Source organism: Aotus nancymaae, unplaced genomic scaffold, assembly GCF_030222135.1.
Source record: "Aotus nancymaae isolate 86718 unplaced genomic scaffold, 86718_ANA_hifiasm-v0.15.2.pri h1tg000051l, whole genome shotgun sequence".
Classification (NCBI taxonomy): Eukaryota; Metazoa; Chordata; class Mammalia; order Primates; family Aotidae; genus Aotus; species Aotus nancymaae.
Window position 1 is genome coordinate 17,602,908 of NW_026988465.1, and position 26,776 is coordinate 17,629,683.

Consider the following 26,776-nt stretch of genomic DNA (forward strand, 5'->3'; position numbering starts at 1 on the left):
GACATCTAACAACTGGGGGACTATATTTGTAAAAGAGGCACGATTTCTGTTTATTTTAAAAATATAAATTGCTTAGCAGGAAAAGAGTGTTAGCAGTTCAAGATTATGTGGTCTGTTACATATTAAAGCACGTTTTAAAATGTATATTACTTTACTCAAGAATCTCATGCAAAAATTCTCAGAAATTAAGCATTGCATATCTGACTGCTGAGTACAGTGATTCATAAGTATCTTAAAGTCATTTTTTTTTTTTTTTTTTTTTTGAGACGGAGTTTCGCTCTTGTTACCCAGGCTGGAGTGCAATGGCGCGATCTCGGCTCACCGCAACCTCCGCCTCCTGGGTTCAGGCAGTTCTCCTGCCTCAGCCTCCTGAGTAGCTGAGATTACAGGCACGCGCCACCATGCCCAGCTAATTTTTTTTTGTATTTTTAGTAGAGACGGCGTTTCACCATGTTGACCAGGATGGTCTCGATCTCTTGACCTCGTGATCCACCCGCCTCGGCCTCCCAAAGTGCTGGGATTACAGGCGTGAGCCACCGCGCCCGGCCAAAGTCATATTTTAATAAAATTACACATGGGTCAGATTCAATTATTGAAAGAATAATTATTCTCAATATGAAATTTTAAAGCATTTGTATACTGATGGTCTTTTAAAGCCTTGGTTCTCATTATAGCAATCGAATCACTGAAGAGATGTTCTTTTTTATTGGGTTCAGTGTTATTGAGTCTTATCTTTTTGATATAGGACTATTTGTTATTTTATAACTGTGTCTTTTATTTTGTAATAAATTTATTTAAGGTATATTTTAACATTACAAGAGTAGAACCAATATTTTAGTTTTAAAAGGACAGTTCTTTATCATGTCTAAATACTCTTGGGAAATATGCCTATTTTTTAATTTTTTAAAGCTAATATTGTCATTCTACTTTTTTACTTTGATTAATACAGTCTCAGAGAACTATTCATTGAACATGCTTTAATATTTTTTCATGATTTCAAGGAGTGAAAAGTATCATCTAAAAATTTCTAACGGGGCATTTTCTTATGAGAATGCTATATTATCTACTTAATTCTTATACCATTAGTTAAAAGTTAAATGAGTATGTGTCATCCTTGCTGAATAATATAGTATGTATAAGGGTTAGCAAAACCTTCTACTTACGATGGCCAAAGAAATGTCAATTGTTTATGAAAAGTAATGTGGGTCTTGAATTTCTTTTGATTAGTCATTGTAAGCATTTTTAAACTTTCTTCCTCATAGATATGTGCATTTTTAGATATTATGTGATTTGTACAGCCATTCTTGAGTAGTTGAAACTTAAAAGAATTGCAGATTTTTGTGCCTGGTGTAGATAAAATAACTCTGAGACATGGTAGATACTCAGTTTTTTAATCTCTTGTATAAACTATGCAAATGTTCCTGAAAGAGCAGTTTTGTATATGTTTTGAGGTACCCCCATGTTAAGTATACACTGTCTTTAGAAATTTGAGTCTTATTTATTGTTATCGTTTGAACAGGTGTCTCAATGCTTGTACCTACTGCAAAACTAAACATGCCAGAGGAAATTTGGCCAGTTACCCGATTGATGAGCTAGTAGATAGAGCCAAACAGTCTTTTCAAGGTAAGACTTTCTAGAATTATATGTGAAATTGTCTTCTTAATAAATTATGTTAGTCTTCTATTTATAGACCAACTTCTTTAGCTTTCTGAAGAGATTTGCAAATACATCAGCTTAACTAATAAAAGATGTGACCAGATTTAATCACTCAGGTTATTTTTACATTAATTACTCTTTGTTTACTGCTCTTCCGTTTTCTGATCACTCTAAGGTAAATGATGTATTTTGAACTTTACCACCCATCTTTAGACTCCATGGGAAAAAAAAAAATGAAATGAAATCCATGAGCCTCTGATGTCTGTTAATATTTTTTTGGACAAGTGAAATACTCAGATTTTTCATCTCTTTCTTTGGCATTTTTGGACCATTCAGATTATAGATCTAATTAAGGTTTGTAGAAGCCTTTGAAGAAGAAGATAGGCTTTTGTATCAGCCAATAAAGGAGGCTACCCTTTTTATCCACAGGACTGTCAGAACAGTAAAGAGTGGCACAGGGGGAGAGGCCTAATGAGAATGAATTGTGTGGAGTGGCCAACTACTTCTGAGTCGTCACTTGCTGGGAAATGTGATTATCTAGGTCTCTCTCAGCATATATTAAGACTTGTCTTTAACATGAGTCACAGTGGTGTGGAGGTATAACTGCTCAAACCATAAACTTCCTCTTTTGTCTTTGTTTATCATATGTGGATGTAACAGTGGTGTGTTTTTACTTCCGACATGAGATAATCTGTTGTCTCATAATCTTGCAGGTTAATAGTTACTGGCATTGTGCTTTTCTGTTTAGCAAGTAACTTGGAGTGCTGCTTTCAGTACTTCCTACTCTGGGTCTCAGAAAGTATGAATTCCAAATTCATTTCTTTATTTAGTCTATAGAAAGCTTTTAGAAACATGAATTTGGAATTAATAGAGAAAAACATCCCCTTGCTTGATTTATTGATGCCTCCCAACGGTTTTTCTCTACTTAGATATTCTTAGCTCAATCCCCTCCTCCTTTCACATTCAACTAGTATTGAGAGAGAAATAAAGGAAATTTACTGACTCTTTCCAGTGTTCTCCTTTTAAAGCCAGATTATTATCTAATCTGAGGAAAAGCCTGGGTGGTTATATTTTCTACAGCCTAACTAGTACTTCTAAGGATTTTCTTAGAATGGGCAAAAATTTGCCCAGAAACTAAATAACTAAATACCTTTGAAAAAATTCTTTGCTGGCATTCTTAATTAGTGTTTGTTTTTTCATATAGCTGTCAGATAATGGAGATGTTAAACATAGACGATCTATCTACCAAACACTGCAACTTAGAGGCCTGCAAATTAGTACTTTTCTAACTTCATACATTTCTAAGTGCAACTGCATATAATTTTTTAAAAAATCTATTTCATTTTACTTGGAAATTCATTGGAAAAATATAAAGCTGTAAAATTACCATGTAGAAAGTGAAAAATCTCCTCTTCACTCGCTTACATCTATCCTCACCTGTAACTTATGCTAACATTTGGATATGATGGCTTCATGACTTTATATAGACACATTTATGTATCTTATATGTAACTGGAGAAAAAAGAAATATTACCAGTGGAGGGTGTCCAGGTTCTTTGTGTTTTAAACAAAGAATTGGAAGAAACGCACAAACAAAGCAAGGAAAGAATGAAGCAACAAAAGCAGAGATTTACTGAAAATGAAAGCACACTGCACAGGGTGGAAGCAGGTCTGAGCAGCGGCTCAAGGGTGTGCATACACAATCTTCTAGGATCCAAACACCCGCTAGAGGTCTCCCATTGGCCACTTGGTATTCACCCCATGTACATGAAGTGGTGGTCTGCAGTCTGATTGGTTGTGGAAAGAAACCAATCAGAGGCTGAAGTGCAGTTCCAAAGGTCACACTCCTATGCAAACATCTGATTGGTTGTGGATAGCTGAAGTGAGATTTCAAAGCTGCACACCTATACAAACGTCTGACTGGTTGCAGAAAGCAACCAATCAGAAGTACTTCCAATTTCCCAGCTGCCCTGCAGAAAAGATGGGGGTTTGCAAAGGGAGTAGCCTCTGGTTCTTTTGTAACTTAGGCTGGAAAGTTGTTTTTTTTTTTTTCTCTATTTAGCTAGGAAGTCAAGGTGAATTGGCCTTAGGTTCCCTGCCTCCAGACCTTATTCTCTCCTGCCTCAGAAACATAGTTTGTATAAACCGATTACAACTTTTTTTAACAATATCCACCTTAGCTCTGTGATTTATCTTTAGAAATGCCCTCTGAGCAACCAAGTTACAGTGTATTGCTTCTGTAGGATTTTAGTTAGTTAACATTGTCATATCCAAGTGGGTTGTACCAGATAAGGTGGATGATTCAAAGAACATATCAGAGGTTAGCAGTAATGTGGTAGCTATTTTTAAAGAAAGTATTAGAAGGTTACTCTTCTCAACATCAGAAAGATAAGTGTCTTTTTATTCCCAACCATGGAATGTTTGCAATGTCAGATTTTTCTGTTGTCTTATTATCTGTGTACTATAGTTGAAACCAAATGCTAGTTTTTGGACTGGTGAGCTAACTTGTGAGACAAGCCAGTGTGTTTAAATTTTTTTTTTTTTTTTTTTTTTTTTTTTTTGGTGACAGGTTCTCGTACTCTGTCACTCAGGCTGGAGTATCGTGGTGCAGTCTGAGCTCACTGTGGCTTCAAACTGTTGAGCTCAAGCAATCCTGCTGCCTCAGCCTCCCCAGCAATTGCAACTGTAGGCATGCACCACCAAGCCTGGCTAATTATAAAATGTTTTTATAGAGATGGGTTCTCCCTGTGTTGGTCAGGCTAGTCTCGAACTCCTGTCCTTAAGCTACCTTGGCCTCCTAAAGAGCTGGGATTATAGGTGTGAGCCACTGCACCAGCCAGGGAAATTTTAAGTCCTGAGGTATTTGTTGCTTTTTGCTATAAGCAGTTTAGATTTGAAATACTGGTCTGTTGCTTACCAGACACATGATGTGAACACAGTATCTTACCTCTCCAAGATTATGGTTTTTCTCATCACTATAACATTTAATGTTTCTGTTTTAAGAATTTGAGATAACATGTATGAAGTAATTGTCTATGTCAATATTATGAAGAAATATTACTTAAACTAAAATCTGAAACCAGGAAGAGAAGACTAATTTTGGGTAAGAATATTGTAACATCCACAACAAAAAACATTAATGACCAAAATCAAATGACAGATTTTTCTTTTGAGTCCAAATTATGTTTTATGAAAAATTTCTCTGTAGATAGAAGATGTTTGGTATGACAGTTACCTTTCCTTTTCTAAATTTGAGAAGTACAAATTCATGCTAAGGGTGGCCTTATAATCTCTTTTAACAATAGGAAATATCAGTCTATAAGCTCACATTTTTAAAACATTTAGTAGCATTATCTTTTTTTCTACAAAAGACATTGAGATTTTAATGCTCTTACAGAAATCAGAAGTTTGAGCTTTAATATTACAAATAACAATTAGAAAAGTAAACATAATAGAAGAAATGACTCATTTCTTATTACTATGACTTTTGCATATTTAGTTTCTTAATAATTCAGGTGATAGGAATATTCTTTGGACCAGCAACTCTTAAATTCTACATTCTATCATGAGTAGATTGCCTGTCTTATAATGAATAACAAACATGGTTTTATGAAAAGTTTTTCTGTTATGAAAAACCTAAATATGCTGCCAATTAATTGTAGCACTACATTTAAAGCCACTCTGTTGATGGAAGTTAAATTTCCCATCCTTAAAGTGGCATTTTCTTTCTTTCCGTTTAATTTTTTAATGGCTCCTGTATGTTGGAATTACAAATTGATTTTTTTAAACTTTAAATCAACTGTGGAATGAGGATTAGAATCCAGGTTTCCAGTCATATGATAGAACATACAATAGGATCAAAATTTTGTTCTGAAAAGCATATTTATCAGACATTTTATTTTATTTTTTGACGGTGAGATCTCACCGGAGTGCAGTGTCGTGATCTCGACTCACTGCAGCCTCCGCCTTCTGGGCTTACACAATCCTCCTGCCTCAGCCTCCTGAGTAGCTGGAACTACAGGTGTGCACCACCACACCTGGCTAATTTTTCTATTTTTGGTAGAGACAGGATTTCGCCATGTTGCCCAGGCTGGTCTTGAACTCCTGGCCTCAGGTGATCTGCCCACCTTTGCCTCCCAAAGTGCTGGGATTACAAGTGTGATTATGAGACATTTTATATCCATAAAAAATTATTTCTTGTTAGTCTAATGAATGAAGAGACTAAAGCCTAACCCGAAGGCAATGAAGTAGTCAGAAGAGATTCTGAAATAATCATGAAGTCATTCTGAATATAAAATGGCTTCCCACAATACTAAAAATATGCGGACTGTGCATTCAGCTGCCAAAAAATGAGAGAGCTTGTTAACTTTTGAATGGACAGCATTAAACATTATTTATATGTTTAAAAAGAAATATAATTTCTTCTGTATGTAAATTATATCTGTTTAACTGTTTTTCTAGCATTTTTTTTCTTTTTCTCTGACTCAGCCTACATCATTGACCATTTTTGACTTCACAGTGTGTATTTTATTTTTGAGGAGAGTTCTGCATGTGAATTTAAGATTTACCAGGTAACTTCTGGGTATCATCTCGTTCCCACAGACCATTGTGAAACCTTCCTCCTCACTTCCTCCCTTCTGCTGAGATTCAGGGTTTAAAAATTCCTAGGATTAATGTGTTTGGGGGCTGATTTTGCTGGGTTTGACATGGTTGCATTTTAGATATCTAGAAAAACATGTCAAGTGGTGACCAGGACTTGGTTGGGGCCAGAATGAATTTACAAGCTAGTGTTTTCTAGGATATTTGTATTGATTTTTCTCTAGCAGCTAATCAATCAGTTTCAGTTGTGTAAGTGATGGAGCAAACCTTTTTAAGTGTGCAGGGTGAGTGGTGTGGAAACAACACCTTTCACTGCTGTCTCTGGAATCAAAATGTAGAGATGATGGATGAGCTGTTTTTATAGCTATCGTGTGCTTTTCTAGATCTCATTTGTGTGGTACTACTTTTTGGCTTCCTCATAAATCTGAAAAGCCCCTGCAAGATAAGTGGCATAAACTGGTTATGGAAAAGTAAAATAAATTAGGATGAAATATTCAGAATAGGAAGAAAATTCCTTGATGCCTAGTGATTTTGATATTAATGTTGGAATTTTGAAAAATGGGTTCTGTATTTTGAGACTTGCAAAGATACTGTCTATTGTTTATTATGAAATGCCACCATAGTACATTGCTTCCTGCTTTTTTAGGTAGGAAAGAATATGAGCAATATTTGATTTTCTATTGTATAAGCTTAAAATTGTTCAGTTGTACACTTTACATCAAGTCCCATTTGACTGTAATGATGATTAGTATACATTGATTTCAACCCAAGATTAAAAGGGGGCCAATAATTGCATTCTGTTGATTTATATGGCAGTTAAATTAAATGTCTATTTAATTCCTTTATCTTTTCATATGTGCTGTATCCAATTGAGAAATGCGTGTTATCTATAGGATTAATGATGCAATTTACATGTTTGTTATAACAATTGTCAACTTCCAAAAAGGATTTTAGGCAGCTTACATGAAATGATTGTATGTAAAAGACCATGGAAATAAGAGCCATGTCAAATGCTGTATTGTGTTTTGTAAGAGGGAAGACAGTTTTACAACTGGTGAATCCTGACTTTTCAGAAGAATAGGGAAATGGAGTGACTTCTATAATCTGATAGGAGAATGTGAAAGAAAGCATACAGTTTACCAAGAGAAGTCTACATATTTCTAGGCGCTAAACACTAAGAATTGTTGTCATGCATTTTTTCCTAAGAGATGCTGAATGATACAGTAGAAATGTTGTTGACTAATGATAGATAGAAATTGAAGATATATTCTCTACCTGGCTTTTTCTTTTGTTCATTCTTGCAAAACCCAAAAATATAATATTAAAATGTAACCTTTAAAAGACATTTTTTTGGGAGAGCTAAATAAATATATAATACACGTAACTTAATAGTGAACACAATGCCTAAATAGTGATTTATCAGATACTCAGTTTAAATAAGGTACGATTAATCACTGTGATTTCAGGGACTCTAAGTGAAGGCCATCAGTGGCAAAAACAGAGTATAATTTATGTGCTCTTTGCCTATTCAGATCTCTGAGTTTCTGTCAGTGTTGTTCAAACTTTTCTTAGCAACAAAAGGAACTCTTTTTACAAATGAAACTTGAAAAAGTAGAGGCAGACCACAGTGATGAAGTAGAAGTGGGGCTCTGTTTAATGTGGCCTTTCCTCAGAACTTTCAGGAGTCAGCCAGAATCTGCTGGTTTAGATTAGTGTTTCTAATTAGTTAGGGTATTCCTTAACACCGTAATCCAGGAGTGGGGGATGTTTCCTTAAAGGACAAATAGTAAATGTTTTAGACTTTGTGGGCCATAATGTCTGTGTGGCAGCTATTTAGTTCTGCCCTTGTAGCATGAAAGCAGCCACCGAAAATATGCAAATGAATGGATGTGGCTGTGTTCCATTAAAATTGTATCATAGATTGGTCATGGTGGCTCACGCGTGTATTTCCAGCACTTTGGGAGGCTGAGGCAGGTGGATCACCTGAGGTCAGGAGTTCGAGACCAGGCTGGCAAACAGGGTGAAACCCCGTCTCTACTAAACTATAAAAGTTAGCCAGGTTCGGTAGAGCACGCCTGTAATCCCAGCTACTTGGGAGGCTGAGGCAGAAGAATCACTTGAACCCAGAAGGCGGAGGTTGCAGTGAGCCAAGATAGTGCCACTGTACTTCAGTCCAGGCAACAGAGGGGACTTCGTCTCAAAAATAAAACAAAAAAGAACACCTATATGATAGGGATGATTGATGAACGTTCTATGGTCAGTTTTGGGGGAAGTTAATTTAAACAAATTAATCAAGATTCTTCATGGCAGAACTTCTGGTTGTGTCTAATATGTTAATACATATTGTCAATCCATAAGGGAAGAATTTAGCCTCTATTGATACAGTATAGATTAGTGTTCTCAGTCTGGCTGTTTAACTCACTTGGCAGTCTTATAATACCAAAACCAAATGTGTCTGCATCATAACCCTAACAGTTGCATCACAGTTTCCATGGATGGGGGAGCTCTGTGTTTTCTAAAATCCAGGTGATTTCAATGATGGTCAGAGGTGACAAGTACAATTAAGAACCGCTACTCTAGATAATTTTTTGGTTGAAGCTGTAAAATGAGCTGATCTTCTCAATTCTGTAGTCAGAAGGATTCTGAGAAGAAACCCTGGTTAGTTAGTAAAGAATGGCGATATTAGGGAAGGTGGAGGGGCAATACAATTGTTGTTAATTTGCTAATACCACCCTAGATAGTAAATTGGTGGTTTCAAAGTCCAAAGGTGCTTATTTAAATTAAAAGGCTCAGCTATTTTTGTTATCAACCAAGACGTCACAGAAGGGTGGCTGACATTTATGGAGTACTTATTGTGCAGATGTAGGAATTACGATGAGAACCACATGGTCCGTATCATTAAGGAACTCTTCCTACTTTAGAAGAGAGAGTAGCAAGTTGGACTAATGAAAATTGAAGGATGCGGAAACAGAAACCAAATTTGGGATAACAGAAGTCGTTCTTACAAATCAACCAGGATTTCCTCCTCAGAACCCCTCTCACTAAGTTGTTAGCCACTGCCGTTGATTATGATAAGTATTCAAGATGAAATCTACCTTGCCATTCTGAATCCTGATGCTTCTGTGATACCATAGTCTCTGAAAGAAAGAAACCAAATGGTGACTCTTTAACTAACTATTCGAACTATGTAGCTGTTATTTTTCCATTCATTCAACAAATATTTATTCAGCATTCATTGGAAGCAGTTCTTAGGCTAGGCGCGGTGGCTCATGCTTGTAATCCCAGCACTTTGGGGGGCTGAGGTGGGTGGATCATGAGATCAAGAGTTCAAGACCAGCCTGGCCAACATGGTGAAACCCCGTCTCTACTAAAAATACAAAAATTAGCTGGGTGTGGTGGCATGCACATGTAGTCCCAACTACTCAGGAGGGTGAGGCAGGAGAATTGCTTGAACGCCGGAGGCAGAGGTTGTAGTGAGCTGAGATCACGCCACCGCACTCCAGCCTGACTGACAGAGCATGGGGGGTGGCAGGAAAGAAGCAGTTTTTATTTTTGCTAATAGGCACTTGCTTTAGAGAAGGTATGATAACAGTACATTATTACAATCAGTAATTGATAACTTCTGCCAATAAGAGGCTAGCAGGAGAAGTTTGCTGATAATGGAGCAAACAGCTTATCTTTGCTGTAGGAAACAAGGATGTGATTCCAGGGTTGTTACATGTGTTCATAATTCTGAGTTTTCATAGTTCAGAATATGTGTAATCCAAAGAACAGAAGATTTGCTGCTTCTGGAAATACCTTTTACAATCTGTCCTTCTGAAAATCATAGTGTAGTCATCCTTCACTGCTATTGGTGAGTTTTATTTACTTTTTACTCTTTTGTGTTCTATAAAACAATTTACAAACACGCGGTTAAGTGTAAAAGTTATATAAAATAAGGCCGGGCACAATGGCTCACGCCTGTAATCCCAGCGCCTTTGGGAGTCCGAGGTGGGCAGATCACCTGAAGTCGGGAGTTCGAGACCAGCCTGACCAACGTGGAGAAACCCTGTCTGTACTAAAAATATAAAATTAACCAGGGGTGGTGGCACATGCCTCTAATTCCAGGTGCCTGGGAGGGTGAGGCAGGATAATCGCTTGAACCCAGGAGGGCGGAGGTTGCAGTGAGCTGAGATCGTGCCATTGCACTCCAGTCTGGGCAACAAGAATGAAACTTCGTCTCAAAAAAAAAAATGTATAAAATATTGAGACTCTGGAAAAACAGATAAGAATAGAAAGTCTGAGACTTGGTGGGAAATTGGAACACAGGAAAGTTGGCCATAATCACCCATGTGGTTTTTAGAATCCAGCTGCAGTTCTGACTCTTAGCTTCTTGAACGCTTATTGTCTTTAAAGAACAATAGTATCAGCTTGGCATTAGATTTGAAAGAGTTTTCACATAAGGAGGGTGAGGGATAGAGTAGGTTACAGCAGCATCCCTTTCACACTCACTCACATACTGTGTTTCTGAAAGTTGTGTATTTTGGCAGTTCTTGTTATAACTTGCGGACATGCCAGCTGGGCGTGGTGGCTCACACCTATAATCCCCAGCATTTTGGAAGGTTGAGGTAGATATATCACCAGAGGTCAGGAACTTGAAACCAGCCTCATCAACATGGTGAAACACCATCTCTATTAAAAGCACAAAAAATGGCCGGGCGTGGTGACGCACACCTGTAATCCCAGCTACTTGGGAGGCTGAGGCAGGAGAATCACTTGAACCCAGGAGGCAGATGTTGCAGTGAGCCAAGATCACACCACTGCACTCCAGTCTGGGCGACAGAATGAGACTCAAAAAAGAAAAAAAAAAAAAGGAACTTGTAAACATGTCTTGAAAAGCATAACACCCTGAAGGGATTTCTTGGGTGCTAATACAAACTTTGCTACTCACTGATAATCTGGTCCGCTTCCAGAGCCATTGGGTGCTGTAAAGGACTCGTGCTATAGAGGCTAGCAGCTTAGGGGTTTGTATACCATAGGTCATTTTGTGAGGTGATATAGCTAGGTCCAGGAAGAAAACATTAGAATTTGTATTTAATTTGTGTTTTCTCATCCTTTAAATTTTTCTTCTTTTGTGTATGGTTCATATTGCATATAAAGTATACATCTATGGGAATACTTTTTAAAAATATTTTAGCTGATTCAGAAAGTGATACTTAAAAATGTGGAGACCACTGATTGAAAATAACAAATAGCCTGCCCATTTTCCACCATAAACATCGTTCTTTCAGCCAGGCGTTTGGTTTGAATTGGCAACAGAGCTCTGTGTTGGCTATCAAGATCCTGAGGTGCCCATGTTCTGTTTTGATTGAGTGCAAATCCCCCTGCTTTTGAGATCAAATAAGCAAACTATGAAGTTTACGCTCTTTGGAGGAAAGTCAATGAATTTAATGAAGACTCTTGCCTGCATCTGGTGACAGCCGTGTGTCTCTGCTCAGAGGTGGAGAGAAACGCTGCTTCCTCAGGAGCACCTGTTTCCCATTTCTTCCATCTGTGTTTTAGGACACGGGCAGACTGAACCAAGACGGGGCTGGGGTCAGGCGTATGTGGCAGTCTGAATATGGGTTTAGTAGGTGTGCAATAAATGCTGATTGAGTGGCTAATCTCGAACTGATTATGCCTGATGAAATTCTGTATATGACTTGGAACCCATAATGAAAAAAATAGTATAGAAAACCCATATTTTTTAACTGGGCAAGAGATATTGCTTAATTTCAGCTGTTCTTCCAGCACAGTTGAATGCTGCATCTTATGACATGGGCTTGGTTTTATAACACCAGATGTTTAGTGGTGGTGGCTTTCCAAGATTTACAACAGAGAAATAATTTACTTTGGGAAATCATCTGATAGTGAACAGGTACCTAACATTTTATGAAAAGGGTATGTCCACCTAGTTCCACGTTTATAGTTATGAATAATATATATTTGCTTTGACACCTTTACTAAACAGAATTCTACACATGATTCTTGTGTCAAGGGACAAGAGTTAACCAAGTGTTTGCTTTTACCGTTTGAACTGAGGCTGATCTGTCTCTGGGATGATGTTGGTGAACTTTAAAGGCTGCAAGTTGGTTTTGGAAAGTTGTTTAATGGAATTTTAACAGCCTTGGAAAGATGTGAAAGTGATACTGCTACCTGGTGGTTTGTAAAGCTGACCTTTGTGAGATGTTTTCTGGGCAGAAGTACTACTTTGCGATGCCAGCAGCCTTCATTGATTCTGCAGAGTCTGCAGTTTTCTAACACTGGCTGTCAATTCATTCCAGTTGAAAAATTATTAAGTTTCTTCTCCTGCTTGTGTGGATATTAAATTGCAGTAAATATACTTGCACAATATCAGGTAGGGTGAGCAAAATTTTCTGCCTGGAATAAAAAATGTTTGTTAGTGGGACCTTGGCTGTTCTGCAGAGGTAATAAATTTCTGTATTTCTTTTTATTTGCTGTTCTCAGTCATGCTTTTTATTTCTCTTGATGAGTTCTAACACATTTTTTGTATTTGTAATGTAAGAAAGAAAAGTTTGATTTAGATTGCTTACTTTTAAAAGTATGCCCTCTTAGTTAATCATTTCTGGTAGTGTGAACAAGAGTAAAACCTGGGTGGTAAGAGTTTTTAACCTGTGACAATATAATTGGGCAAGAATGAGAAAGAATTGATGAAACAATGAATGAATAAGGAATGAATGAGTAGGTGATCATACACGCCACTTAGATCTTTATGATTGGTTTAATTTTAGTTAAGGAAAGGGAATGATGACGAGATAGTAATCATTTATAAAAGTAGATTTTAAACACCTTCATCTTTGAGAATAATCTGTGGACCTAGAAGTTACTGAGGTCACTGGCAATTATTGAGGTGCATGTATGAAATGCAAATATCTGGCCACGTTCCAAATTCAGTAGCCTTGCCATAGGCCCAGGAATTTGCATTTTGCAAAAACAGTCATTCCAAATGTTTGGGAGACAGATGATACAAAGACCACTTCTAGAAACATTTGTTTAGAGAACTTTCTTGATTAAATATACCAAGACATTTGATCAAAGTATTAAAGAGGATTGGGGAAGAAATGTACCATTTAGGAATTTCTTTTTTGAGGTAAAGTCTCGCTCTATCACCCAGGCGGGAGTGCAGTGGCATGATCTGGGCTCACTGCAACCTCCACCTCCCGGGTTCAAGTGATTTTCCTGCCTCAGCCTCTCAAGTAACTGGGACTACAGAAGCGTGCCACCATGCCAGCTAATTTTTATATTTTTAGTAGAGATGGGGTTTCACCCTGTAGGCCAGGTCCGTCTCAAATTCCTGGCCTCAACTGATCCGCCCACCTCAGCCAAAGTGTTAGAATTACAGGCATGAGCCACCATGCCCAGCCTCTTCTGGGGAACTTCAAAATACAGGTTTCTAGGCTCCACCTCAAAAGATTCTGATTCTGAGCTAGGCTTACAAGCCTGAGAATGTTTGTTTGTTTATTTTTGAGACAGAGTCTCCCTCTGTTTTAGTAAGAGAGATCTGATTCAGAGATCAAAGCCAGAATATGAGACAATAAAACTCAACATACATAAACCTAAGCATGTGAAGATCAAATGGGAGAAGGTCCCGTCTGATGAATGGAACGGGTTCTATTACTTGCCACTTGGAGAGGGTTGGACTTGAGTTGGGGTTTACAGGCCACGTGTGACGTGGGCAAAGCCCACTTTTCGCATAAAAACTGTTTGAATATTTAAGTTTAGTTGATTTTATATGTTGCATTATTGCTTATAGATTTCATAAATGTATTTTGAAATAATCTAAGCTTTAACAAATCTGGAAAAGCAACAATTCCTGTTTTCTCTCTATATAAAAAATGGATACACTTGAAAAATCCTTGGTAGACTATTACTTGGTAGCTCCCAGAATTCATGTTTTGTGTAGACAGATTTTTTCCAAAACATTTGGCTTCCGCATGTGTCTTGCTTTGGCTAACAGAACATTAGAAAGCGTGATGCAACCAGAGGTTTGATAAGCTTATGTGCTGGGGCTTTTTCGTGTGAGATGTTGCTGGAGCCGAGCCACCACTGTAAGGAGATCCATCTACCTTATTGGCAATATTATGTGGACAGGGAGATGCCTAGCCAGCCCACAGATATTTTAGCTTCCCAGCTGTGACTCCGGACATGTGAATGGAGAAATATTGAATGTTCCAGCCACCACACTGATCAAATGACCTGCCCACCTGAGCCTAACCCAGATTGCAGAAGAATTATTTTAAGCCAGTAATTTTTTGTATGGTGTGTTATGCAGCAAAATGTATTTTGTTACTTTTTAATAAGTATTTTAATAGTAAAATATTATAATACCTTTGTTACACTTAACTCATAAGATTAGCTAGATAAATTCAGGTATGTTTTCCACGAAATTCGATATGTAGTAATATTAGGATTATGGTTTTAACAATTACTGACATATCACCGGGAACTGTTAAGCATAGAGAAAGCTAAAAATTACACAGCCAGTGGCCAAGTGGCTTACAGCCTGCAGCCTAGCAAGTAAGTCGTTATATCACTGAGTAATAAGAGCAGTGATTCAGTTAAGCTTGTGATACTATGACATTTTTATTAAAAACAGAATAGATTCAATCTGTTTTCATAGTTTCTAGCTCTGTGACCTTAAGAAAGTTACATATGCTTGCCCAACCTCAGTTTTTTCATCATAAAAATAAGGATAAAGCATACTTTCCGAATAGCTGAAAATTAAACAAAATAATTTAATACTCAGTCTGGAATACTTGGAAAATGCTTAATAAATGATCTTATATTTACTGTTCTTAATGATATAAGAAGAGAGCAAGAAGCAGAAAGGAGGAACAGGAGAAAATAAGTCACCACCTAAGAAATGACTGTTGACATTCTTTCTACCGTGTCTTCGCTCCAATTTTGTGGGGTGGGGGTGTGTGTGTGTGTGCACGTGCATGTGTGCAGAGACCCACATGCTCTCACATAGCTAGAAACACTGGACTGTAGGCGTTTTTCATATTACAGAGTGCATACAGATTACCTGGGAATGTCATTAGCATGCAAATTTTATCTTGGTAGGTCTTGTATGGGGCCTGAGAGTCTGCATTTTTAAGCTCCCAGGTAATGCTGATACCATTGGTGCTTAGAGTTGCACTAAGTAGAAATGCCCTATAGGATGACATGATGCTTGAGGTCCTTTGTATCTTGGTCTCAGTTCTCTTCAGCTATCATCTCTCCTCATTCTGCACCACATAATTCATTCTCCAATCACGGCATAATCTTTCCTTCATACATCATTGATGGTGCTTGCTAGATTTAGACAAAGTGATTTGCTTAGGTGTTTATATCCTCCACTTCATCTCCTCTTTAGTAAGGACTCTTTGGGTCTTACTTATCTTGATGTCACTATTAATGTTCAATAAATGTTTTTTGAATGAATGTATGCATGCCTGCCTCTGTGGTCCTCAGAACTGTGAAATGGCAACTTCATCTTTTGCCTTACTAATTGGAAGCAGTGAACATTCTCACAATGAGCTTTGTAAATGTCTGGCTATAGATCATGGAGTTTGAGGGAGTACCCAACTAGCACCCATGCTTGGTAATGAGAAAAATGGATTGTTCACAGATGTTAGGTAATTTAAGGAGGATGATATGGATTGGGCACAGTTAAGACTATGTATTTTTATGAATATTAATGTATATCCATATATAATATGTAAACAAATAATGGCAAACTAGACAATATTTGAAATGAAGGGACTCATTTATATACAAAATGTTGAAGGAAACTGGAATTCAAAAGAAAATACATTTCCTTTGAAAAATCGGATTGTTTTTACATTTATATTTGTTCACTCTGGTTACAACAGTGCTTTTTCAGAGTTGAAATAACATATATGCAATGGTCTGACCTTCATTTATAGTTGTACTGACTTGGAGATGTAATTCACTATGTAATTTGTTTTAGCAAAAAGGGAGAGGGTCAGAGAAACTTGGCACTATGTTAACTGGAGAATAAATAGAATAAAGATTTTAAAATAATTTCACTTACCGTATTAGCCCAGCATTTGAATGTTTCCAGCAATCATGTATCTGTAACTACATTAATTCATAAATATTGCAGTCACATAAAAATACCCCTTTCCCCATGAATTTTGAAAATCTGTAATGTTTTTACTCAGATCAGCTGACATTTTGCATTTTATTGTGTTTCTTGACTTAAAATGATGACATTTAAAATAGCTTACTTTGAGTAATACAGGCAAATGATTGAGTTTTCTTCTCATACATTAGCCAAGGTTAGCGTGCATGTTAATCCTAATTGTTATTACTATTATTTGTTTATTTAAGAAACATTTGTCAAGTGCCTATTAAGTGGAGAGTTTTTGATAGTGAAATGATGTTTGCATTTTACATTTTCTATTGCGAATTCTGGAACATTAGCAGAAGCAATTTGTGATTTCTAACTGTGACTGATAGCAAGTTATGAAACTAATATTTTTTTCTTCATTAAAATATAAAATTGCTGAAAAATAAAGTGCTACTTAATAACGGCTGGCTTGTTCAGAATAAATAAAGACAAAACTAAACGGAAACTTGGACGAATGTATTTTGGGTAAAATGGTATTTCTCAAATTAAATATCAGCTGTTTCTTGACATCTTATAGTCAACCACCCTATTGCTAAGTATTCTTAAATATGGACTTCAGAAATCAAAATTTTCATTTCTAAATAAGTAAAAATGTATTTTACATGCTTCATATTTATTATATACCACCATCAATAAACATGAAATAGCACATGGCTGATTTTATCCCTTACTTCATTTTCACTCTTTTTTTTATTTATGATAATGATTGTTTTCTCTGAGTACAGGTGTGATTACAAATACAATTTAGGCATTATGCTGTTTCATGGGTCCTTAGATAAATAAAATTAAGAAGTGTGTATCAAATAATTTTCTCTGCACTTTTGCATCTAGCTTTTCATTTTATCCTTGTATTCACCTCATGAATTATTGCTGTTGGTGCTTGTTATCTGTTTTGCTGAAGCACAGAGAGGTTACCCTTAGAGTCTGAGGAAGAGTATTAAAATAGAGATTTCCTGATTGATGGGCCTCCGCTCTTTGCACTATAGCATGCTGTTCCTCAGGGAACACGTTGAGCTCAAATACTTGGTATTGAAAATGCATTTGTTGCTATAGTACGGTTTAGTTTACTGTGATAACTGGGGTCATTTCATCAGTTGGGATCATTCTGAGAGAACCCTTAGTGGAATTGCAGTCATAATGCTCTTGAATTGCCCTAACGACATTTCCCTGGACCTCAGTTTTGTTGTCCATACCTGTTTCACAAAGATGAAATACCCGTTAAATACAACAGAATGCTGAAAATCAGAGCCAAGCAAAACTTCTAGGCCCTAAAAACCTTAGTATACTAAGAGAAAAGTGTTTTAATATTTGTATTAGTAAACAAGACCACATTTAAGTACATTCACTAAGCAATTATGTAAGGTACATTTAAAACTAACTGCTGAAATTGTAAAAAATACCTGTTCTTACCAAATTTTGAGATTGAAATTTTTTTTAAATAAAAGAAAAATCTGCATTTCATGTTTTAGCAATGTGCATAAAATGGATAAAGTAATGATAATAATGCAGAAAGGTTAGTTCTGCCACATGGACCTCTATTAATTTGAGGCTTGGGATCCGTGAAGATACTGTAAGTCTCCAGTGTACCCATCATAGTCACTTGATTGCCTAAAATCTATGTCCCCTCATGCCATAGGCTTGCATTAAATGAACTGTGAATTTTAATTTGCAACCTATTTGCAAACCAATTCCTATAAAAATGGATTTATAGCTGGAAACCGAGTACTTTAGAAGTGCTGAGTAAATGTAGTTGTGTGTGCCTGTTTTTAATTTTAGGCAATTGCATTTATGACCTGCTCTTGTTTTGCTGTACTTTTTGAGAACCAGTGCTCCAAAGAAAGAAAAAATAAACCTACTTTTGTTTCTAGCTTATTTGCAAACCAGGTCAGACGCCCTTGATTAGCTCTCAGTTGGAGGATAATTTGAACCTTGACAGATTGAACCCAAACAGCAGGGTTTCTCTAGTCTGGCCAACAGATAGAAAAAATAAAATAAAAGCTAATGCCAGTTCACAAGCTGTACAACAGGACTGAATAAATGTGCAACTGTTAATGAATAGCTATTTCAAATATTTACAAAAGGCTCAAGAAAAAAGAAAAGATTGGCATCTTAGGCAGCTGTTCTAAGGGAAACCTATTAAAAATAAACATGATAAATGATGCTCAAGAGCTAATATATCTGTCAAATATCAAATACACTCAGAAAAAAACCGTTTCAGACACAAAAACTATTAAGACCCTTTTGGGCATAAAAGCCATCTTGCTTTGTGGTTTACACCAGAAATTTATTTTTACTCCTTTTAAAATTTATCTTTTCTAACTCCTCATATATTCACACAGATTATTTTATAGATTATAAGGCTTTGGGTTAGTGGATAGAATCGTTACAGTTGTGTCCATTGTGATTAAATTAGTTAGAAAATTTAAAATTTGCCCATGTGTCATTTGGATGAAGGCACACCATTAATTGTTATTTTATGAGATTGCAGATTATATAATGGTTTGACTGTGACCATAACACCATTTTAGCTTCAGGACAATTTTGCTAGGGAATGCTACATAAAAATGGAAATTATTACTGAAGTAGTGAGGGATTGGTTCCCAATGCAGGTTACAGTTACAGTTACTATTGCCTAAACATGCTTCGACATGCTTCTACAGGCCCATCCTTGTCTTTGTATATAAAGTATTCTTTTTGTACTTAGCTGAAATTAAAGCAAACTGTATGTGATGTCTATTAGTGACTTATACAGTAGACCCTTAACATTCAAGACCAACCATTCTGTTTTTAACTATTTCTTCATACTTAAAGTCTGTGGAGAGAAGCAATTTGAATTTCCTGTGGCTTGAATTTGTGTTTGAATAGCTTGTACTCCTAGACTCAAATGTACGATCAAGTCATTTATTTGATGAGGGAGCTTAGCCAGCATCTCAGCATTTATATCTCAGTGTAACATAGAGTAAGTCTCTTACAATTTTTTAGTTGTAAATTACTAAATCTTTGTCTCTGTGTGGAAGATGTCACCTAAAGGAGAGCCAATTATTAATGGTATGACCTTTGTGAATTTGGAGATTTATAGGCAATAAAGATCTACTGTGCTAATATTTGTCCAATGACTTAATTATTTCGATTTGTGGTCATTTTCTAACATATAAAAGTGTGATTCACATCAGCATGGGTCATTTTGTGAATGTTCAGAAAACACGGTTTATGTTTGAAATGTATCCTGTTCAGTTTAGATTATGAAACTGCTTTATATTTGCAGCCCAGACATCACTAATCTAACAGATCTCAGAAGACTGCCAGATTAGGTATATTGTATTATTAGAGTCACAGTATGTTTTCAGGTCAATTTCAGAACCAGTGCAGGAGTGTGATCATTCTCAGCCACTTCTGACAGGAGAAGTATTGTCACAGAGACCGTGGTAAACGCTGACACAAAATCATGGGACTTCATGGTCTGGTCCTAACCTATTTCTCTGACTTTACATTTCATTCCTCTCCAAGGATTCACTTACTTCAGCAGTATCTTTGTTGAATAATTTCCCCTATCCCTTACCCAAACTAGCACTATCGAAAGCTTCATAATTACCTGTCACCTGAAATCACCTTTAATCAGCATTAATTCATTTTTGCCCACTAATATAGAGGTTAGGAAATGGGAGGGAAATGGCTTAAGAACATAATCCATATGTAGTACATCTATATGGATGTATAGAGGTGGCATGAATAGGTATTAAGGGAATGAGGAAGAAAGCGAGGCAGATTTGTCCTTTCTTTTGAGCTGTGTGTTGCTTCTGTGTAATAAACAATGCTCTTCTTCTATTGCTGTTTAATTAGTTCAGATACACACATAGGCATACATTCATACGAGGGGAATTATAATTTATACATATAAGAAGGGAAATATCAACACTGTTGATATTTTTAATGGTGACTTTCCTATTTCTGCTGTGTAGAAAGGGTACTAAATATCACCCCCATTCTAAAAATAGTTTTGATGAAGTCTGAAAGGGTCTGCTCCTTTTTCAGTTGATCCAGACTCCATTGATAACACTAAATTCTCAGGCTCTTCTGCAGTTATAGACCCTTAAACTTAGACTCTCTTTGTACTTCATCATTGTAATTTACACACGGGGTTGGTACATTCTCTTCAAGACAGTTTGCCTTGCGCTTCCAGCTGCTCCCAAATAGCCATTGTGCTGAATAAGCACTTATTTCAGTGTGTCCTTGATACAATTAATGCAGGCATCTGCAGAAGCGGCCATGGCAGCAGCAGCTGCAGTGCCTTATGGAAGCCAACTTCTGCTTAGCATTGTGATAAAAGAAATAGTTTTGAGCTGGAAGCTAATGTTGGCTTATTTTTAGCATAAAAAGAGTTGCACCTGCCAGGGCTAGCGGAGGACTGAGGTTTGTTGATTACACGTTCTTGTTAGTGCCATTGTTATTGGTAAAATGGGCATGATGTCATCCTTATCAAACTGAATTGGCACCCTGCAGAGTGACAAATAATTTACCCTCTGCGGTTTTATCAGCATGGGCCGTGTGTTAGAAGTGACTGGAGTGCTGAGTTTTCAGATGAATGCTATGGAACTGCAGAGGTATATGAAAATGAAAGGGATTGATACTTGTAATCAGTGCACATAGTAATGGCCAAGGTGTAATGAAACATAAGTGCACATTTAGGGTAATTATGCTGCTACCAGGTGGGGCCCTGGGGCTTTGCATGTATGGAAGCTGCTTGAGGTGGCGGATGTGCAGCGAGGACTACTGCAGCACCATCTGGTAGATTCTCATTTTCTCATTAATTCTTCTGTCCCTTAAGTCTGGGCTACATTGATTTGAACAGCACTTCATCTGTTCAGTATCTCATCTCATTTTAGTTGGGAGTTGCTCTCGTCAGTGGTATTGATATGATGTAATTCACAATCTCAGCCATGTGAGATGTATTAAAACAAGTCATCTAGTTGATTTTCTTTTTGAGTAAAGCTAACTATCCTTAGTAACATTCCCATAACCATCTGATTCTAAACCATTTTCCACTATTGTCGTTATTTAAAAAATAAAATACAGTGTCTGTTTGATTTAAATTAGCCAAATGAACTTTGTTCTTCAAAATAATTTATAAAAGTATATTGCAAAGAGTAAATAGTAAATCGTATATTCCTTGGCCTTTATTTAACGTGTATGTTTTATTTCTGCAGGCTGATATAGTTTTTGTCTCAAATAATAACAAAAATTTATTTTTTAGTCAAGCTTCAGAATAAGAAAGTATGGTGACAGCTGCCCAGCAGTGTATACACGCTAAACACCACTGAATGCACACTTAAGAATGGGTAAAATGGCTAAAAAGAAAAAAATAGTATTTGAGGTTATACATTGTATAGGGAAGTATTCTTAAAACTTGCCAAATTAATTTTGTATGAATTCTTTCACATAATATTAAAAATAAGATTTCTAGCATAGTAGTCGTAGGTAGTTCATATATGGTTGATTTCCTTATCAATGTGAATATTAATATCATGAAACATTTTAAAAGATCCATAGTATATATTCATATAACAGATTTCACAATGAAGTAGCATCTGATGGCTGATTTTTTAATGCTGTATAATTTATGACAGTCTACAGTGTATCAACATAATTTGGATGATCTTCTAGCATCTGTGATTGTATGTAACTGACAGATTAGTGACTTCACGATTTATTTAATAAGTACAAATATAACATTTATGTGGTCTGAGTGCTTGAACAGCTTTCTATAAATAATAGAAATGTCCCCATTAAAATGTTCCACTGAGAGAACCCCACACATCTTGTCATTTTATTTCCATGAATGTTCCTAAAGTGGAAGATGAGAGAAAAACCTATTGACTTCTTCCAAACAGTACATGAATACTCTCTGTGATGTCTCGAGGTCATTATTTGTCAGTGTAGTGCCACAAAGGTGTGGAGAGCTGTTCTGTCAGTGACGCTGTTGCCATCTGAATGTCCCATCACTGGTTTCCAGCCTATTGTCCAGATACCTCAGGCTCTGTGGGAGGATAGATTTATAAGCTGCTTTAGTACCTGAAAATGCCCAACTACATTTTTTTCCACATTTACCTTAAATAAGCCTACTGTAAAAAGTTAACAAAATGTATCTTATTTTTCCCTTATTGTATTTCTTTTTCTTTTTTCTTTTTTTTTTTTTGAGATGGAGTTTCGCTCTTGTTACCCAGGCTGGAGTGCAATGGTGCGATCTCGGCTCACCGCAACCTCCGCCTCCTGGGTTTAGGCAATTCTCCTGCCTCAGCCTCCTGAGTAGCTGGGATTACAGGCCCCTTATTGTATTTCTACGAACATTTAGGACAGCAACGAGAGTTGGTTGAAAATTCCTTTTAAGTTATATCTTGGGAAATTACTTGATTATTACTTAATATATACTATGGCCATAGAAAGCATACCAGGAGTGCTTTCTTTCTTTCCTAAAGTTTTCTTGTTTGTTTTCAAAGCATTAAAGTATCAGCAAATTTTCCCTTCATACATTCAATAGGCATTTGTTCTGTCACCTGTTTACTTACAGGCTGTGAGTATAGTAAGAGTCAGGGCAGTGAGATGACACTGTTGAATCCTGACTTGGCCAGTAGCCACGTACGCGACCTTGGGCAAATAATTTAACCTTTCTAAGTGTCAGTTGTTTCAACATGAGAATAATAATTTTTTACCTTGAGTAAATTGTGAGAAATCATCCTAATGATTGAGCATAAGCACTCAGTAGATGGTCAGGACTGTTACAGTGCATGTTTACCAACAAAATATCCATGGTATAAAAATGATCAAGAACCCATAACGTAGTATTTAAATTATCTTCAAAGAAATCATTACACAGGAAAAATGCAAAAGTAAGTTGTTACATTTGCTAATACTACACATTCCTCTAGGTCAAGAGTGGCCTCATACCCACACACAATTCCAAGGTACTTATTGCACACAAGCAATGCCAACTGACTGAGGGGCCTTAACCAGTTAGGAGAAGTACCTGTGGATCCCTTCTCATGGTGATATTTTTAAATGTGTAAAATAAAATTCATAGGATTAAAAGAAAGCAAGTTATGTTGAAATGGCATTATCAGTACATGAAAAGAACATTTTTGTAATATATGTGCTTCTTTGTGGATAAGCTGAATAATAAGATGCAGCTGTGGGTCTAATAATGACCATAATTTCAAAGTAGTGTGTATTTCAAGATACCGGAAATAATTGTAATATGATATGCAAATTTTTATAATTTCTCATGGGCGAAATCACAGCCACTACAAATAGCTGTAACTTGTTGCCTACATTCACAACTGTAGAATTGGTAAATTTTGGCTAGAAATAAATGAAAACAAAGTTGTGATGTTTAAAAGTTTTTTTTATTTTTTGCATCCAAGTTCAGGCTCTTTTCACTTCCTTAATCTCTTGACTAATACCTTCAGAGTTTCTGGACCCAAGATAAGAACCTCTGGTGATGTATAGGTAATTCTCAAATAGCTTTCTTAATGAAGATACAAGCAACGACAACAATGACAAAAACTAATAAAAGCACTTAGCGACACCAAGGAAATAATCCAAAACTGATTAGGCCAGAAGGTTTGTGTTGTCTTGGCCCTTGACCAAGACCTCTAGTTGATAGATCCTTCCAGGTTACCTCTCTCAGTCCCCTTCTAGCAGATTAGCCATGTCTTAGCAATTGGTACTAAATAGTTCCTTCTCATTTGATGATGATTTTAAATGTGCTTATGGTTTTGTCTGAATTGGAATCCAAAGTTTCCTTGAAATTAACATCCTTCCCTGTTGAGTCTGGGTGTCATAGCTCTATAACATTCAATCTGTTTGCAAACAATACATGACAAATAATGCTTAAGAACATGGTAGGCTTGGAATTTGCAACTAATTTGACCCAATCTTGAGTAGATGGCCAAACTAAAATCTTGAAATTATTTTGCCCAAACATAGAGCAGCAGCAAACACTCAAGCATGTTTCTTAGAGATTGTAGCTGCGTGTTTCTAGATATCTTTAATAGAATTGCCACAAAAATACATCATATTTAAAAACATACCCAACAACTTGTATTATTGAACATACTTTAATTTAAAAATGTCTATTTTAGAACAGCAATATTTTCAGTCTTGCTCTGAATAAGCTTATTTTTCCTAATTATCCCTAAAAAGTTTATTTTTTCTGTTTCCTGATTTTCTCTTTTAAAGGTTAATTTATTCTTATAGCTTTGACTATTAAAATTATACTCAGAACTAAGTAAACAACATCCTAGCAAGGGTCATCAGTGTGTAGAGAAAGATAAATTTGGGCTTTCAAGATAGTACAGGATTATAGAGGAGGTGACCCTAAATTGGGTTTCAGAGAACACACTGGGTTTAGCAGATGTAGAGTTATATGGAAAAAGACACTCCCATCCTGGGCTGGAGAAATAATATGAGCAAATACTGAAAGAAATGATCATGCATATTTCAGTCAGAGCACTCTGCAGTCTGAATAGCTGGGTGGATGCAGTTCTGTAGGGGTGAAATTGTTGAAGCCTTGTGGCCTATTCTTTTTCCCTTTTTTTTTCTTTTCTTTTCGAGACAGAGTTGCTTTCTTCTTGCCCAGGCTGGAGTGCAATGGCACAATCTTTGCTCACCACAACCTCCACCTCCTGGGTTCAAGTAATTCTCCTGCCTCAGCCTCCCGAGTAGCTGGGATTATAGGCGCCCACCACCAGGCCCAGTTAATTTTTGTATTTTTCGTTGAGACGGGGTTTCCCCCTATTGGTCACGCTGGTCTCGAACTCCTGACCTCAGGTGATCCACCCTCCGCCTGGGATTACAGGCGTGAACCTCTGCGCCCAGCCTCTTTTTCCTTTTAATCAAATAGGACATATTAACAAATTGACATTGTAGGAAGATAATTCAGGTTGTAATACAAAGGATGGTGTGAAAAGGGCATACATCGGAGACAAAAGATCATTAAGGCCTGTTAAAATGTTCCAGGTGGGAGACTTACACTTTGGCAGTGATAATTGGAAAGGATGGGTTAGAACCAAAGGATATTTTAGAATACGGATTTTGAAAAACTAGAGAATTAGGAAAAGAACGCAGTCACAAATGACCAAAGTGTATAACGTGCGTGATTGAAAAGGTTGTGTCAGTAATGGAATTAGAGATCAAAAAAGGAACAGCATGTTTTATAGGGAAGAGTAATTTTAGTCTTGAGCTCAGTGTAATGTTGTCTTTGTTTGCAGAAAAATGCAGCTGCCCTTTCTAAATTCTTGTGGCACAGTTAAAAAATTCAAGTTCAAATGAAGTTTTGAGAGTTAAAAATTGGAGTAGAAAGCTCTTTGAAGAGGGGGCAGTTGTTTTGCAGAGGATGAGTAGGATGATGTTTAGGAGATCATTGATGTGGCAATTAGGAACTTAAGAAAGCAATTCAATAGATTAGTTGTTTTCAGAATTTAGTGTGCAAAAGAATTATCTAGGAAGCTTGTCAAAAATGTAGGTTTAGGAACTCTTTGTTGTATGTCTCTGAGATTAGGGCAGGACCGAGAAGCATGCATTTATAAGCTCTCAGGTGATGCAGATGATAATAATGATAACAGTAGCTGATATATATTGAGGACTTCTTATATACCAGAGATTGTTCTAAGTTGATTATATTTATAATCACAATCACATAAGAACCTTACTGAGTATGCATGTAATTTTCCTATTTTACTAATGAGAAACAGAATCACAAAGAAGTTAAATAATTTTCTCAAATTTGTATAGCCAAGAAGCGGTGGTTCTGTGGCCCATGATCTTGATCACTCTGTTATTCCCATTAAGTGCTGATAATCAGTACTTAGAGTAGGGGCCATTAGAGATACTGGCAGGAGGGCCATTGTCCCAGCCACACATCCTCCGAGGCTTCCAGACATTGTATTTATTTCCATGAATGTTTTAAAAGGCAGTGCTTTGTCATGTTACAATTCTTGTAACACTGTTTGACCTTGATTAACTTTTAATAATCTTTGAGCCTCAAGAAATCTAAATGACCAGGTTTCTCTTAACTTCCTGTGAGTGGTTAAGAAAAAATGAGGTCCTAGTGAGTGATTGCAGAAAACATTGGATTGCAGTGTATGGAGTTGCTAAGGGGAAAGATCTGGAGGTCAAGGAGTAGTAGAGCAGGCCCAGAATTCTGTGTGGAGGAGCTTAAGGATGGCAGTCCCAGGTGGGGGAGCTGCGGTTTTAAAACCAGCTCCCTGTTCTTACTTAGAATTATGTTTGTTTGTACTGGCTGGAAGGACGTTGGGCCTGGGATATAAAAGTAAATAATTAGGGTTAGATGTA

At 36.7% G+C, this 26,776-nt stretch overlaps 1 protein-coding gene across 2 annotated transcripts in view; it reads left to right on the top strand.

Moving 5' to 3' along the window:
* The window catches only part of CDKAL1 (CDK5 regulatory subunit associated protein 1 like 1), a 716,352-nt gene that overhangs the window by 317,724 nt on the left and 371,852 nt on the right, over positions 1-26,776 (top strand). For both annotated transcript variants that reach the window (XM_064363032.1, XM_064363031.1), the window contains one exon: positions 1,520-1,623. In XM_064363032.1, the coding sequence (XP_064219102.1) occupies positions 1,520-1,623 (104 nt within the window). The remainder of the gene's footprint in view (positions 1-1,519; positions 1,624-26,776) is intronic.